Source organism: Notechis scutatus, chromosome 3, assembly GCF_049901735.1.
Source record: "Notechis scutatus isolate UNSWTSFEM ecotype Mainland chromosome 3, rNotScu1.2, whole genome shotgun sequence".
NCBI lineage: Eukaryota > Metazoa > Chordata > Lepidosauria > Squamata > Elapidae > Notechis > Notechis scutatus.
In genome coordinates this window covers 101,869,738-101,887,341 of record NC_142011.1, presented here as the reverse complement: position 1 = coordinate 101,887,341, position 17,604 = coordinate 101,869,738, and the positions used below count along the sequence as shown (strand labels likewise).

The 17,604-nt window shown below is 37.7% G+C and overlaps 2 protein-coding genes across 4 annotated transcripts in view; one reads left to right on the top strand and one right to left on the bottom strand.

The window, feature by feature from the left end:
• The window catches only part of C3H1orf21 (chromosome 3 C1orf21 homolog), a 148,021-nt gene extending 145,392 nt beyond the window's left edge, over positions 1 to 2,629 (top strand). For both annotated transcript variants that reach the window (XM_026669268.2, XM_087960852.1), the window contains exon 6: positions 1,590 to 2,629. In XM_026669268.2, the coding sequence (XP_026525053.1) occupies positions 1,590 to 1,628 (39 nt within the window). In that variant the 3' untranslated portion in view covers positions 1,629 to 2,629. The remainder of the gene's footprint in view (positions 1 to 1,589) is intronic.
• An 11,114-nt stretch (positions 2,630 to 13,743) lies between these two features.
• EDEM3 (ER degradation enhancing alpha-mannosidase like protein 3) overlaps positions 13,744 to 17,604 on the bottom strand; it is a 35,124-nt gene continuing 31,263 nt past the window's right edge. For both annotated transcript variants that reach the window (XM_087960851.1, XM_026669272.2), the window contains one exon: positions 13,744 to 17,526. In XM_087960851.1, coding sequence (XP_087816977.1) covers positions 17,150 to 17,526 — 377 coding nt within the window. In that variant the 3' untranslated portion in view covers positions 13,744 to 17,149. The remainder of the gene's footprint in view (positions 17,527 to 17,604) is intronic.

Below are 17,604 nucleotides of genomic sequence, written 5' to 3'. Positions count from 1 at the left end.
GAAACCAGCATATAAACATATCTGGATAAAGCAAACTTTGTTGACGGATATTGTATCTGACTTAGAAGGTAATGTTAAGAGTTTTCTGGATAGAGCAGAACATGTTCTCCGCTTATGGAGTGTTCTTATATCTTAATTTCTCTGTGGAGTTTTGAATTACTTCCACAACAGTTTGCAGTTTTCCATATTCATGGGGTTTCGTGTCAAAACTTTGAAAATGTGAAATTCAATGAAAAAATATATTCTTGCCCTGTTATCCCAGATGTTGTCCATGCATGCATAAACACACATATGCCTAAAGTCAAGCTTAATGCAGATACACAAATCATACCAAGATCACAAGCCATCCTACACAGATGACACTTCTCTGTGAGATTAAAGATGCATTTGATTCACCATCATTCACAGGGTGAATGCAGCAAGCAGTCGCCAGATTTTTAGTATGATAAATTTCACAACTGCCACCATGAAAAGACAAATCCACCAACATAACTCTTGCGAATATAGAGACTGTTTATCTTCTACTGGTTTAAATGATAATCCTGCTGTGATCCTTCTTTAACATGAGATTATCATGCCATGGTTAATTATATTTAGATTTTTATGATACTGCATATGGAATTTATTTGGAAAATTACTCAAACTCTTATCACCATATAATCCATGTGGGCTGGGTCTGTCAGATAACAATTATGTAAGAACTGTAATTATACACTCCTAGCCTTTAAGTTACAGGAGCTCTCATGCAGATTTGCAATAATTTTTAGACCATTAAGTTCATGAGGTTAAGATTGGATTAAGTAGGAAATAAGAGCTTTCCAAAGAAGGTTATGCAAACATATCAATTTCATTCTGATGTGCAACAATCTGGCTTATCAAAAGGCATATGTATGTGATATATAGTAGCTGAGTTTAGCAAATATCCAGGAGTGGGATTCTACCCATTTGGCCTGGTTCGGGTGAACCGGTAGCCTGAGGATCATCTGTAAGCAAACAGTACACATGCATACAAACACACACAGAGTAGAAACCATTTATTCCAGGATGCTGTATTTTTCCAAAGCTTCATTCTTAATTTAATGTTAAAGAGCTGAGATCTAGATAAGGGATGTATAATGACCTCCCAGCAACTTCTAGCAGCTTTTTCTTTATTTGAGAATCAGCACACGTTATTGAAAGACACACTAATATAGCCTTTAAGCCCTTGATGATTACTGGAAATGCAAAGAAATGAAGTATGTTGAAGTATACTGTTGCAGTTCTTAATTGCTGCAGGTAGAAATTATACACAGCATTTTTAAATTCTTGCCTCATTAGGGACTGCAGTATCAACATGGTAAGTGGTACCTGACCATTCAGTTTTCTTGAAAAAACAGGAGATGATTGCCAATTACTGAAAGACTGTAGAGGGGTTTACAGTTTTCAGACATACCCAGTTCACAAAGTTATTGTAGAACAAACAGAATGGGAACTGGCTAATGTAATTTTTCTCTGTTGATTTTTGTGGAATATGTCTTTGATGTGCTATCTTTTTGTATGGTTTTAATGTAATTTTTTTTTTAAAAAAATCTCTTTATTTTCTTCTAAAGGGTCGTGATTACTGTTCAGAAGAAGAGGATATCACATAGTGCCAGTTCTGCCAATCGAAACAGGAATGCTCCTGTGTAAATAGATTACGGTTCAATCCAGATCTTTTGTGGGAGTCTTCTCAAGTGAACAGCACTACATAACAAACAGTTATTTCCACATTGTATGCTCCATTCAGTTACAGTGTTTTCTTAATGACCATACAATGAGCATGGTTCAAAGGAAGAAGAACAGCTTTGATGGAACTGCCTTTGCTGATTGAAACCTGTTGCAAGTTTTCATTTCCTCGTGCCCAGGAACACCACAAGACGTTTGACTCAAACATCTAAAAGACACTGTAGCTTTCACTTGGGCTATTGGCCTGTTTTCTATTGGCTGAGGTGGCGTTGTACAAAATCTTCCATAACCAAGCAGCTGAATCTTCCAGTTCACTCTACTCATCAGCCCCAGGGGCATGGAGTTCTTGTTATACTGACAGTTTAGAGCTTTGGAAAAATGGGATGCTTTACCATGATGAACTTTGTTTTCTGCTAGGAAGAAGTTAACAATTAAAAAGCATGTTGTCATAACAGATACTGAATATGGTGATGCAGGAGCAGAAATCTGTTTGTTTTTTTTAAAGCCGCCAGTTTCTTTTATTAACTATTTCAATCAAGGAATATACTTGCAGTATTGGCTTTGCTGACCGCAGATGGAAATTATGATCACAATCAGTTTGAATCCCTCTCCCTTTCTCTCTCTCACACAATCTCTTTTTTTTAAAGAAATAAACATTTTACTGTTTTTAGGTATTCTTGTCTTATACCCATTCATACATCCCAGTGTGTTAAGAATAATTGGGAAAAGGGAGTTGGTAAAGGAGACCTTTAGAAAGATGATTTGAAAGGATATTATTTTCAAATGCTGTGTGCCAATTTGAGATGTCTGTAGAGTTTATTTTTCCATAATATAAAAAGTTGATACTCTCTCCTCTCAAAGGCAGATGTAATATTTTTAACAAATATTGTCATGAGTAAAAATGATCCTAAGGTTAAAAAAAAAAGAACTTTTGCATTTATTTTTTTTAAATACATTATAACTTAAGTATTTTATGAGCTTGGTAACGGATTCTGTCCTATGACTTTGAGGAACATAATCATAAAGGAAAATGCATCTTGCAGTAATGGAGGATGATTTTTAAAAACAACAACTCTCATTTGCCTAATTAGAATCTCATGATGGCAATCCATCAATAAAGAAAGCACATTGTCAATGGGATTTGTAAAATAATTAACATTTTATCCCATGGGAATGCACATGGGATCATAGGTAAAGGTAAAGGTTCCCCTTGCACATATGTGATAGTCGTTTCTGGCTCTAGGGGGCGGTGCTCATCTCCATTACAAAGCCAAAGAGCCCCAACACTGTCCAAAGATGTCTCCGAGGTCATGTGGCCAGCATGACTAAATGCCGAAGGCACACGGAATACCGTTACCTTCCCATCAGAGTGGTCCCTATTTTTCTACTTGCATTTTTACATGCTTTCGAACTGCTAGTTTGGCAGAAGCTGAGACAAGTAATGGGAGCTCACTCCATTATGCGGTGCTAGGAATTCAAACAGCTGAACTGCTGACCTTTCTGATCGACAAGCTCAGCGTCTTATCCACTGAGCCACTGCGTCCCTTCATGGGATCGTATCTCCAACTAATTAATGAAGCTTAGTAAAGGATTTTAATCATATTTGTTCTTAAAATATAAGTGGTCCTCCATTTGCCATTTACTCAGTTGCAGCAAGTGAAGAGTGTCAAGGTTTTACTCTTTGACCTAGCAGCTGATTATTCACAGGTATGGAGATTTTGACTCACCCAACTTCAAGTAAACACAACAATGAAACATGGATTCCCAAAGACTGAGAAGCAGGGGTGGGATACAACAGGGGTTAACCTGTACAGGTTCGGAATTTACGAGGTTCAGTGATTTATGATGTGCTTCCCTGCACGTTGCGAGCGAGCCACGCACCTGTAAATCATCATCAGCATGAAGCAGCCTTTGAAACAGCCCTCTTTTCCTGCTTTTTTAACTGCAGCTGTGCCTCGTTCGGCAACTGGAGTTGAAAAATCAGGAAATAAAGATCAGGTAAGAGTCCGGGTGAGTGGGTGGACAAAAGCATCAGCAGACATAGAATCGGTTCTATGTCTGCTGCTCTTCAGAGCTACCAGTTCTACAGAGGTGGACAGAACCGGTAGGAACCCACCCCTGCTGAGAAGGATAACAACTTCTTAGGTATTAATCTGTTGAATGATTCCTCAAGTATTTGGTGAGAGAAGGCAACAACATTGTCTGTTTCAAATCATTTTCTCTGCTGTAAAATACTTATGGTGGAATTGGTTCATTCCTTAACTTCAATTTGTCCATTATCACTAACTTTTGAAAAAAATCCCTTCCATATTTAAGCGTTGCAAAAAAATATTTTCCTGAGTGTCTTGCTTCCTCTTTTCCCTTTATACTTTTCAGTTTTCTTGGTTTAATTGGCTATTCTTTGTAGTGTGTATGAATATACTGTTTGGAAAGCTTGGTTTGGATTTTCATAGTCCATCCCATCCCCCAAATCCACCCCCTGGAACCTTTCCTTAACTGAGCTGGACCACTAAAAGCCCTTCCCACTGTCACTTACATAGGTTCAGCTCATCGTTTCTTGGTTTCTCTTTTAACTGATGTAATAGCTTGTATAGTGTTTTTTTTCATAATCCACTTGAAGGGCTTCTCTTAAGGTTTTTGCTACAAGTCCTCATCAATTTCATGAGCCCATAGTCACTGAATAATGAAATTTTTTCTTAAATTTATCCCGTGGTGGGATCAAAAGTCCCTTCCCCAAGACATCCCAAATGTGTCTTTTGCTTAGGCAAAGGGCATTGAATGGGTTCAGATGCCAATTGTCAAAATTTTGTGCTATAGTTGCATTGAAACTGTGTTTGACTTCAAAATACTCTCACTCCATCTGATATCAATTGCAGCCTTCATTGAGCTTCACAAACCACTTGATGCCTAGACTTCTCAGATTGAGGTAGATGCAGTATCAGTTACAGTTAACCCTTGCCACCTTAACTACAAAGTCACTGATATCTGGAAGGCACTTTCACTCCAGTACCAGTGCCTAAAGAACATCAATCAGAAGTCATCCTAAAACAAGACAGTTTGGAACATTGTCACCTTACAGGAAGATAGGCAGCATAAATAATAATAATGGGAAGAAGCTGTCTAAACAACATTTGGCTTTATAATGAATGATGCCATAGAGGCTGACCAGATGCTATGTGTGACCAGGGTTGACATAGCTAGACTGGTGACACCATGTCTGATGTGTAATTTATTCCAACTTATTGTAATATTTTAACTTGCATTTCTCTCAATGGAATGTTATGCGAAAGTCTTAGTTTCACATGATTCTAGCCTTCCAATCACTGATTAGTAGTGCATAGGGGAATGGCACCCTCCTCAATACTTTCATTCTTGGTCCCTGCCAAATTGAAGATGATACAGGTATAATTGGCTACTTTAAACTCAATATTATCACTATGAATATAATACTTTACTTATGTACTTAAAAATTAAAATACTTGGAAGAATTATTTTGCAATTTATCTTAGCACAATATTTATGCTATTCCTTAAAACAGCCAGGTTTCCAGAAAAAGACACAGCTGCTTTAATGAGTTGACTGAGTAAAACAAGTAGACTGTTAAAAGCAATTTCAAAGCAGTTATGGCTTCAAACTGGTGAGGTATGACTGCTTTAATGAATAGCAGAGAAGGGCTGTGTTTGTGCAAGTTTTTGCAAAACATTTCTGAATCATTTTCAAACTGCACAGACTAATTCCTGCAGCAGATTTTGGCGCTGGTTCATGTCCTATGATTTTTTATAATATCTTCACCACATAGTTCCTACTCTTCGTTAAACAACAATGATTCATACTTGCTAGCAAGCTGCATCTATATAAATGTTCCATTTGTCAACTACCTTAGGAAATGTCACTTTAGCTTCCGGCAATGGTCCTGGATTTAAAGGACTATGTTTCTGATTATGAAATACATACATTTTCTCTTTTGTTATATCTAACCATCAGGTATCCTCCTTTGTTTCTGAGAATTAACGGCTTCATCCACAACAAGTACCCTATATGATTAAGAGTCCTGGTTTCACAATGAAGTAACATGTCATGGCTCAGGAATCAAATTTTGAATCTAAATCTGATCCTAAAGAAGCTGTTCCAGTTGAGTCTGGGATGTCAGTCTCTGAAAGGACAAAGGCAGAAATCGTATGAAGCTGATCAAATACAAGCACCATCTGAACAACTGCAAAAGTCAAGTGAAGATGACATAAGGCCTTCCAGTCACTACACCAGATAAGTAGAGAAGAGAGCAAGACAGTGAAGATCTAACTGACTCCTCGCCAAGCCAAGAAGTAAACCTGATTATTGACAGCTGGCTGCAACGTTATTTAAAAAACATCTCTGAAATGACTCTCTTGCTGGAAATAATATCTGATTTCACTCATGTATGACATTTGTGTGGATTCTACTTTTGAACCTCTGACTTTTGGACTAGCTGATAACAGGGCAATAAATTGCCCTGGCTCTCTGAAACCTGGGCTGATTTCAGACAAGTCTTCTATACATTTCTACGGGATTTCAAAATAAACTTTGCAGGCAAGCAAAGGGTAGAGACTTTTATCCAGGCATTTTCTGTGTTCCAATAGTCGTGACAAATTTTCATATTTCACAGGATATTGTCTTATTTGTTCCCTTCTCAGAACAGGTCAGTGAGTTGGTGTCTTTTATGTGCTACCATATATTTACTATTATTTTACAGCTATTGTACATAGGAACCATGACAAATTAATGATAATAGTTAATACTTTGGAATTAGGAGAGAGGAAGATTCCACCTTTCAAGAGAACGTTTCTAAACACAAAATAATCATTTTCCGCTTAGATATAGCAATGGAATTTGGCCAAGAGAAATAAGCTACAGTAGCAACAAATCAGGGTAAAATTACAAACAGTAATGAAATTGAAATGCCAAATGAGCAAACAGGAGCCATTAGGATGATGCTTACAAGTAAATGGGCATTTTATAGTTGAATAACATCAAGCCTGGGTGGATTTAAAATGTGATTAGTAAAGAATGAATACAAAGAGTGAAAAAAGGGCTAAAGACAAAACTGAATGGTAGAAACATCATCCAAGTCATCAATACCCATGCCATACTTGTGACGTGATTTTAGGGCATATCAAATTTTTCAACTTTCAGTTTCTAAACATGAGGGGTGCTCAAAAGTTGTGACATGCCTTGGGGATTGTAAAAAATGTTTTGGTTTCTTTAATATAATTTAGATGTGTTTGGTAAGTAACTATATAAATATAACTTTTTAACATTTTGTTTCATTTGATACATTGCTGGAATTATTAACTGGACACAGGCTGAACTGGACAGTTTGGACTGAAAAATAAGAAAGTTAATGACTTCACTATGCATTATAGTGGAATAGAGACAGAGATTTACTTCAGGTCAAACAAACTGTCAAAGAAGAAAAACACACATTGGCTGATTATGTAAAAACAGCCAAAAAAGCATTTATGAAAGTTAAAAATTGGAGCTTACTGATTGTGCAGAAAACAAAACATGGATATCAATACAGTCAGGAGTGGGATACAACAGGGTTAACTACCGGTTCGGGATTTACAAGCTTCCCTGCCCGCTGCGAGCCACGCGCCTGTAAATCATCATCAGCACACTGGGTGCAGAGAAGCAACCTTTGAAACAGCCCTCTTTTCCTGTTTTTTTTTTAACTGCAGCTATGCCTCGTTCGGCAGCTGAAGTTGAAAAATCAGGAAATAAAGATCAGGTAAGAGCCCGGGTGGGCACGTGGGCAAAAATATCAGCAGACATAGAACCAGTTCTGTGTCTGCTGCTCTTCAGAGCTACCGGTTCTACGGAGGTGGACAGAACCGGTAGATACCCACCCCTGAATACAGTGTAATAAAACAACAGAATGCTGGCAAGAAAAAGCATTATAAGGTCAATTTCTACAGAAGATTGAGGGGGAAGTGGTTAAAGATAAAACCTAACAATGGTTTACAACTAGAACATTTTAAAAAAGGAAACTGAAAGCATGATTTGGGCTGCTCAAGAAAAGACTATTTGAACTAATGCAACCCAGACCAGAACGGAAAAATCTTCAAATGCTGATTGTACAAAAGGCGGAAATAGTAGATCATATCAGCTTGTGAAAGAAGATCACAGAAATTGATTGCGCAATTGAAGACAAAAAAATGGAGATCACAAACAACTGAAAAGAGAAGTTGACATAAACCGGTTGTGATGGTGCTACAGTGGTTACCAGCACACTGAGTGTCATACCAAAGAATCTTGGATGCCACTTAGAAAATTTGTATAGTGATAAAATTGCCATCTTTCAATTACAAAAGGCCACAATGCTTTGATCTGCACATTTACTATGCCTATACATTATGATATTCAAGGTTCTTGGGAAGAACTTGATGCATATGAAGGCCAACAACAACTAAAGAACTTGCAGTTGTGATTTCATATTGCTGAGTACATAATGACCACTAATCTGGCAGATCGTGACCAACCATAATCGTAAAATCTGTATTGTTACTAAACAACATCTGCCTATTCCAAGTCCAGGGGAAGAGTGGACAAAAGAGTCAATCCCATTTAAATATCTGGCTGACAGTGCGACCAAGCATAATAGATTAAATTTATATGCTTCCCAACTCTCAATAATGTTGGGCTGCTTGCAACAATAAAAGAAAAAGCACAGATGACCACTGAAATTATCAGTTGCAAATAAGCATCAAGCTGTCCTATCTTTGCATGTTGGTTCTAAAAATCCAAAGTTTATAAAAATTTGAATGTCATCTGAGTTGTCAGTAATTGAGCAGGAAAAGGGAGACATAATATGAAGCAGCTTGCATTTGTTTGCTTTAAAAAACTGGCAAAAATAAAACTGCCAATATAGAAATGCCATCCTATAAATCTATGACAGAACTGCACTTAGAATGCCAGGCTGCTTCAAAAAGTATATTTCAGGTCTAAAGAAGGTGTGGAAAGAGGGCAGTGAAAATGAAAAGCAACTACTGCTGCTTCCCTACAGGGAACAATTGCAATAGTGGAAGATCGGTAGATATAAATTCACACATGATAGAGGTATATAAAATCAGGCATAGTAAACAGAATGAGGATATAACAACTTTTCTTACAACATTAGAAATCCAGAAATTAAGGCGAATGAAAGGAATTAATTTTAAAAAAGTTTGGCTAAACTGCAGTTTGCTGCCATTACTGTAATTATCATCAGATTAGAAAGTTTTCAAAGAAGACTAGACATATCAATGGAAGAATGAGGAGGAGGTAAGATATTGTTCCCTAAATCACAGGTGGTTTCTACTTCAAATAAGGGCACTTTGGTCCATGAGTTTCCTGATGCAAATGGTTTGGCTATCACAAGGTTCTGGAATAAATAGGTCCTTGGCTTGATCAAGCACGGGTTCCGCATCTTCCAGTTTTTAAGAGGCCTTTGTAGTTGTTATTGTGCTATATTCTTACAAGAGTTTTGTTCACTTAATAGGCCATAATATTTCAACCTTAGAAATGCTGGAATTAATTTAATTTTCCTTCATTCTTAGTTTGGGCATCTTGATTCCCATTCATAATTTCTTTTGTTTTTGTTCCATAACTCCCTGCTTGTCCCATGTATTGCAGGTTGCAGATTCCTTTTTGTTGGATAATTAATTCTAATAATAATAATAATGATATGTTAATGATATACAAGGTACATGACTACAGCTTTCTTTCTGTGAAAAGAATGAACTATCCTCTCTGAAGGTTAGCCTTCACCTTCTGTAACACTTCTCCTTTCAAATTTGGAGACTTGAATATATGGTGTGAAATAATAATACGTTAACAATAATAAACTGGTGTACTAGTGATGTATTTACTCTATTTGTGGGATTAAAAATTAGCAGTAAATGTCTAGAAATGCTACTTGTGCTGCACAAATTGACATGCAGGTCAAGTTATCATTCTTTCCTGTCTCTCATTTGAGAGTTTTTAAAGAGAGTAAAGCAAGGTTCAGAAGTCTGGGCTGTATAGATGTTAGTCCCAAACTCTATAAACAGAGGAATTCTGGGAGTAGCACTCCAACAACATCTGGAGCAGAGGTGGTATTCAACCGGTTTGCACCTACTCGGGTGAACCAGTAGCAGTTATTTGGTGTGGGTCGCCGAACCGGTGGTGACCTCTGGCTGGCCACGCCCCCCAACCCGGTCGCCCAGTCGCTCACTTGCGATTGCTCTCCTAGCTTTCCGTTCCCCACGTCCTCTTTCTCCCTGGGGGAAAGGAAGAAAGGCATGGACACTGTAAGTATTGCTTTCCCCGTGTGAGTTAAAGTGTCGGGAGTGAGAAAGAGTGTGGTCTGGCAGAGGGGGTGGGGGTGAATCGAGCCTTGGAGCACTTTTGCAACGTAAAAGAAATGCATTTTGGAAGCAGCAGGTCCTTTAAAAACTTCTCCAAGGATTCCCCATAGACACTGCAAGTATCGCTTTCCCCCGAGTGAGTTAAAGTGTCTGTAGTGAGAAGGAGTGCCGTCTGACAGAGGGGGTGGGGGAATCCACTCCAGCCTTGGAGAAATTTAAAGGAGCTGCCAAATGAGAGCCAAATGCCTCACAAGAGTTCCAACATAAAGCAAAGCCAGGAGCAGTCCCCATATCCTAATCTGATCCTTGCAAAGGCATATATAATCTATACACTAAAGTGAAAAAAGTTTTCTAAACTTGGATTTTCTACATGAAAAAGAGGGCTTCTTTTGTCTCCTGTCTGTGGGCTTCTTAGATGCATCTGGAAGGCCACTGTGTGATGACTGTTTACCAGATGTGCCTAGACTTGACACAGCCAGGCTGTTCCCATATTCTACCAACCCAAAGCAACTCCTTTTTGCCTGAAGTGTTCACTTCTAGAATGCAACGAAGGTTTCAGTGATTTCCTGGAGCCCAAATAGAAAGGAGAAACCATTTGAGATCCCCCCCGCCCCGTTTTTCTAATACCCTACAATGCATTCTTCTACATGGACCAAGGAATAGAATATGGGTGTTTCATTGATCTACTGATAAAATATCTCCTCTTGAAATTCATCAATTGTAAATATGTTTTATGTTACCCCTTTGAAGCTTCAATATTTCTGCATAAATATAATCTAAAATGTGATCTGTTCCACACAAGTTCCAAATCCAGATAAAGAAAGCAAAATTCAAAAAATTGTACTTGTTCATTTATTCTTTGAGGAAAATGATCCAAAGCTAAAATATTTTTAATTTCATAAAAGGAAAAAACTTGTCCAAGGTCCAAACAAGTTTTACTTTGATGATTAATGCAAGCAATTATGTAATAGCCACCTCCTGATCTTACAGGAAATAACCTGTAATTCTGAAACTCCTCATAATTTAGCCTCCGTAGCACGAATCTGAGGATAACTGATCAAAGAATACTTCAAAATCATAAATGTACTGAAGAGAAGAGGAACAAATACCCCGTTTACTACCTTTTCATGAACTTCCATAAATAATTAGATGGAAATGAAATTCTAGACTAGGGGAATTTGGGTCTTATCCAAGTCTAAATATAAATCAGATTCCTGTTTTTGGTCTTAATCTTTAGTGCCATCTATTGCTCCATTGTGGAAACTTCATCAACCAGAAAAGTCATTGGTTAAAATGCATTGCTTACCTAACTCATAGCTGCTGCGGTAGTTTTTTAAAATGTACCTGATCTTCAGCTTATTAAAACGAATTCCAAAAGCCAAGAAATACATTGAATGGCTCAAAAAAGGCTGCATAATTTTTTGCCCCCATGATTTACTGTCTAGTTAAAGGCCAGACAGTTTTATTGGGACTGTTTTTATAATACTAATATACTTTATTGGGACTGTTTTTATAATACTAATATACTTTAATATACTAAAAATACTGTAGGCTAATTTACAGTCTAGACCAGGGGTGTCAAACTCATGGTCTGGGGGCCACATGCATCATATGCTGGCCACGCCAACCCCTGGTTTAGCAAAGAGGGGTGGGAATTGTGATACTTCACATGACCACATGTTATTGTGAGTTTGACACCCCTGGTCTAGACCATGGATGGTGGAGACTTAAGACTCCTATTCACAGGAATCTTTTTCCTGTAGAATTTGTATTTTTCTTTGAAAAAGTAGTGTTTACTATAACTGCATTCTACCTCAATTTTGCAAATTCCTTAAGTACTTTTCCTAGGAAAAATGATGATTTAAAAGATAATTATGGATATAGAGGAGGTATCAGAAGGTATTCAGGTTCAACTACCCAACAAAATGTACTGTTACCAAGGTAGCAAACTATACATAGCACAATAAAATTACAAAAACCAGATTACTGTTATTTTTGAATGAAGGTATGAAGCTGAATTTGCTGTATGTTTTCCAGTTGCCAGACTTCATTGGCTCTTGCTAAGTTTTATGACATAGATTCATAGTACTTTTAGGGGGAAATATCAAATGTGTTGTATAGGTTGATGGATTGGATTATGCCTTTCAAGGAGGGGGGGGTCTCTTCATTATGGGGGCCTCCCTCACCCAACTAAAGAAGCTTGAGCTGCTGCAGGACTTCACTTGTTCACTGATACCTTCTTCATTCTTCTACTCCACCAGGATGTCAAAAGCCAGGCCAAAGGAAGATGGCTTTCTCTTTCTGCTTATAGAAAGAACACCATTAGGTTCAGTGTTTGGTAATCAATCTGGGCAGCCCTAAATTTCGGAAACATGTTACCAGAAATTAGATCCCCAAACACCTACTGCGTCTTTAAAGAAGAACAAAGTGCTTATTAGCTCAAGTAAAACAAGGATTCAGAGCAGGAAATGATAGCAAAGAAATGCTGGATTGGATCACAAGAAATCGGTTGATGTGTCCTCTGAGAGAATTAGCTTTGAAGGAAGCCTTGAGCACATGCAAAAATAAAATATTGTCTTTATTTCATCCTAGATTCCAATTTGAATACCTGATGCTTGTTGCCTCAATATAGGGAGCCCATATAGTTATGCATAGTTGGGACATACTTGCATTGGAGGATGCATGACTTTTAATTCCTTCAGGAGGAGGCCTCTACAGGCCCTTAGATTAGAGCAGGGTGTCCAACCTTGGCAACTTTAAGACTTGTGGACTTCAACTCCCAGAATTCCTCAGCCAGCTTTGCTGGCTGAGGAATTCTGGGAGTGAAGTCCACAAGTCTTAAAGTTGCCAAGGTTGGACACCCCTGGATTAGAGCATTGCATGGCTGCTAAGAATCCTTCCAAAGTATTGTGAATCTGGTCTTAGTATATTGCTTTTCACTCCTTTCAGAGACATGTCTTTTAAAAGAAACATGTACATGTATAATTTGGATTAATGCGTGTTCTGACCCAAGCCTCAGTTCCCAGCAAACAAAAACCAAAGAGAGATAAAAGCAAAACTTTTTTAATGCTTCTCTGTGAATTCCATTCATTCACAGTAAAAACGCTATGAAAACTAATTGTCCCAGATAAGAACAAGCCTTGCCAAGGTTGTGCAAGGCTGCCAAAAACGCTAGATTAAATTTCAAGGAAATATTCAAAACCAAAAGTCTCCAAACACAAACCAGGATAGCCTGAACTTCCACAAGACTTGAAGTGCAAGAACTTCTTTGCTTCCGACAAAGAATCCCACCTCTGAGAGCTGGTTTTTATCCCTTGAGGGAGGGGCCATCACTTTGCAGCCTTACTCCCGAGTCGCCTGTGCTGCTGCAGTTGCTCTTTCCTTCGAGTAGCCCTGCGCACATGCACACTGGGCACAGGCTCCTCGGGGTCCTCTTCATCACTGCTGCCAGCCTCCATAAACTCCGAAGGCAGCACTCCACTCTTCGACAATCCTGGCCCAATCCCTGCATCACACGCAGGCCCCTCATCCAAGTCCTCGCTTTCCGAGACCTCAGCCATCGGCACCTGCTGCCAGCGAACCACAACAACGTGTAGGCATTTGATGGAATATGCACTTATGGAGAGCAGAGATTATTTTGAGGAGCGTCAACTTGGTTTAAATCATTAAGTCTCAATGCTTAACAATTCATTCCAGCACTTTGACCAGAATATTTACATGTTTTATTAAATCTTTACAATCAGCAATTATAATCAAGTAGACAATTTTATATACAAAGATTATGTACACTTTGAGCTCAGACTTCTATATCACAGTACACATTTGCCCTTAGGGATATTGTATATGCTTAAAATCGCCAGACGGAAAAATCCAACAGTAGTGTTAACAAGCACCCCTTTAGACTTTTTCATAAATTACATCATAAGAAAATATATGGCTGTAAATTGGGCTGGTAAAAAGTCTTACAAAAATGTGGATGTATGGTATGCATTCATAGAATGTTCTCTTCTTTATTGTACTGACTGTTGGGTATAATATCATCCCTCCGATCTCTTTGTTACCTGCACTAAGTAACCACACAGGAAAAAAGATGGAGACAAAACAAGCAGGTTAAGGAAGAGCCCATGAGAGATAAACTAGTATTATGCCAACTTCTGCACGACTTCCCTTTAGGTTAGATTCATGCAAGTGGCTGACTTTCGTGCTTCTCATAAAACGTGCCAGAATAGTAGTCTGAAAAGGCTGATATGAAGATCTTAAATTAGGTAACTTCTCTCCAAAACGCTGTTAACGTAGTTGAAATGTAAACCCTTTTTTTTACTGTGGAGCAGGCTTATGGCTATGATGAAGAACTAGCTATATAAAAAGGACAAGCTGTATCTGAGGTAGACTACCACCTTTCAGATGTTCCTTTCTAATGGCAAGCAAGTATCTCAATAAATCCCTGAATCAATGAGGAAAACTCAAAGCATTTGCAGATATTTAATGGCAGGCGTAACCTAACATTCATGGTATGAACTATGTATAGGGAACAGCAGGTGTGCAAACTCTTAATAAAGAGCTACATTAATTAATAGTTAATTAAGAGGGGGTGAAAATGCAGTTGCTGTTGTGCAGAAAGATATGAATCTGTCCAAAATGCTTTGTGAAGACACTACTAGTAAATGATCTTATCAGAAATAAAATGAGCAAGTTCTGCTTACAAGATTAAAGAAAACAGCAGCTTGGTAAATTGTTCTAAAACAGAAGATTTTAAAAGCCTTTACTAAAGGTAAAGTTCCTATTCTGGACATGCAGTACATTCCAGGTGTTTTTAATGTATTTTACAAGCTCCAAACTCATTCTCTACCATAGGGCCCTAAACTATCAAAGGGCACCTTAAAGAATCCGGTGCTGATGTTCACTGAAGGAATATCCTAGTGCGTAAAAACCAAGCTTCACATCTAAACACAATTTGGGGTTCATTATTGTATCACAATTTGGGATGCAAATAAAATCTTTTAAAAAGTTAAAGGACACTTGTTTTATTAATTCACTAAAACTCACGACCATTTGCATCCAATTCCTGCAAAAGTCTGACCTAGGTATCAAATTCCTAAAAACATTCTGATCTATACATTTAAAAGGCTGCTTTACACACTGTTAACTTTTTTTTTTTGAAGGACTTTTCAGCAGTTTGCTCTACCTACCTACTGTACATACATAACTGCAAGTGGTTTTTTTTAAATCGTTTACTGTGTATCAATCTTTTGTGACCAAGAAACAACTCCGACATACAAGAGCAAAAGAATAATTAGTTCCATCTTCAGTTCCTGGCTCAATTGGAATATAAAGCAGAGCTGGTTTAACTCTCATGCCATAGAAGTTGACCTTTTTCTGATACAGAACCCGCTCTTATCACTCAGTTCTATGGGGAAATAAAATGTTGTGTTAGAAGGAAGCCACTCCCGAAATCTGCTATCCAATGCAATATTGGATAGTCCGATTTCAGTAATAAGGAGCCTGCAGGGAGATGCAATGTAAGCTTACTTACAGTATGACAAGTCTTCCTATACTACATATTGCATTTGATCATAGCCAATTTTTGAAACAAATCAGCTATACATGAAAAGGCAAGAATAGGGCGGAGTGCAATACGGCTGTGTCAAATTATTTGACTTTTTGCTTTCTAAACGTAAAAAGAAATATGAAAAAAAATGAAATTCTGTTAGGCAGTCTTATTTGCTTTGTTTGCTACACTAAGTTTTTTTTCTTTTAAAGGAAACTAAATTTAAACTTAAGACATCTGTGAAACATGATTGCTGTGAAATATTTCTGCTACAATTGAAAAAGAATCTATACTAGCAACATGCAAAATGTTCTGAATTCAAAACATGCTGAGTTCAAAGTGCTCTGTACCAAGTTTGAACAGGATTTTTCCAGAGTGCTCGAAGGGCAAAGCACCAAATATCTGCTATGAACCTGGATCAGGAAGGCATTTCAATAAGCACAGATCCACCCATTTTGAAGTTGAAAGGTTTCAAATTCAACATGTTTTGCATACCCCTCAACTATACATGATACTACTTTTTGCTTGCCTTTCTATTATGCTAAGGATGCATTATTTCTTGTTGAGATACTGACCACTTTTTACAGAAGGAAAACACACAAATGCTAAGATACGCACAGAATAGGGTGATTTTGATGTAAGGCCTGCTTAATTATAAAAAAAAAATACAGATCAAAATAAATTAAATCCTAATACAAGATGATTTCGTACCTTTTCTAGAGATTGGCAAGGATACTGAGTTTGGCTCATTTTGAACTTGTCATTTAATGCACAACATTCAAAACCAAAGTGATGGGAGTGCAGAGAGCTTTTGTCCCATTATCCATAAACAAGTTTAAGAATTATCCAGTTTTTCTTCTTCGTTTTTTGTTAACAGAACACATTGCCTTTGGTTTATAAACTATCTTGTCTTGAATTAAGAACAAAGAATAACATCCAAGTGAATTGGTCATTCTTCAAAGTGATAAAATGGAAGAAGTGATAAGGAGATACAGCACATTAAGTGGCACAAAACAATCACAGCTGCCCACTGCTTCACCTTCATCATAAAGGCACAACAAACTATTTTCCAGCAAGTCTCCAAAAAGACTTTGAGATACAATATTGACTCTCAAAAACAGTATTGTCACACCTGCCATTCGTGGCCTTTATGGACCAAGATGTAACGCTACAGCTGGCCATTCAGGCTCACTGGTGCATTAATCCCACTGCAGTCATTTCTTTGCCTCCCGAACACTATGCTAAGCTAACCCACAACAACCTGGAACACAGGAAGAATTCATGTCATTCCCTGAATGAACCTTCTGTATTACAGAACCATGCAAAGGAACTCTGCAAATGGGTTGATTGCACATTCCCATTTTTAAAAACAAGATAAACAAAAAAAAAAAAAACACCAACAGTTCAAATTATAACACATGCTGGCTTTTGCCAATAAAAACCTGGCTGCTTGTCACAATACTGAACAATTCTTCTTGAATTTTAGATATCAGGGCCATTATCTCCTTGGTAAAGTTCACAAGCACGGTATTTGAAGTTATAGTTCATCTTTTTCCATCATTTCAAATGCTTCTATGTCTTCATTCCAATCAGCTAATATTGATTCCATAGATTGGTCTTTATTACTCCAGTTATTATTGGGACTGGAATCTGTCTCAATGTTTGACTGTTCCTGAGGATGATTATCCTGTTCTGCTGCTTGAGTGCTACTGCTAGTTTCCTGGAATTCAGGGGTACAAGAATCTTGGTTTGTTTGAGAAAAACCATCGCTGTTTGACTGTGCAAATGAGCTCACATCAACTTCTCCTTCAGATTCTTGAGGGACCAAGTTCAAATCTGCTGAAATCTCTTCCATTTTCTGATTATGAGAATCATTATCAGATGACATCTGATCCACGGTTTCCATTTCCAAATCTTAAAAGGAAAAAAAAACACAATTCTTTAAAACATTTCTAGTTTACTTCCAGCTAGAAGTACCATATGACCATAAGC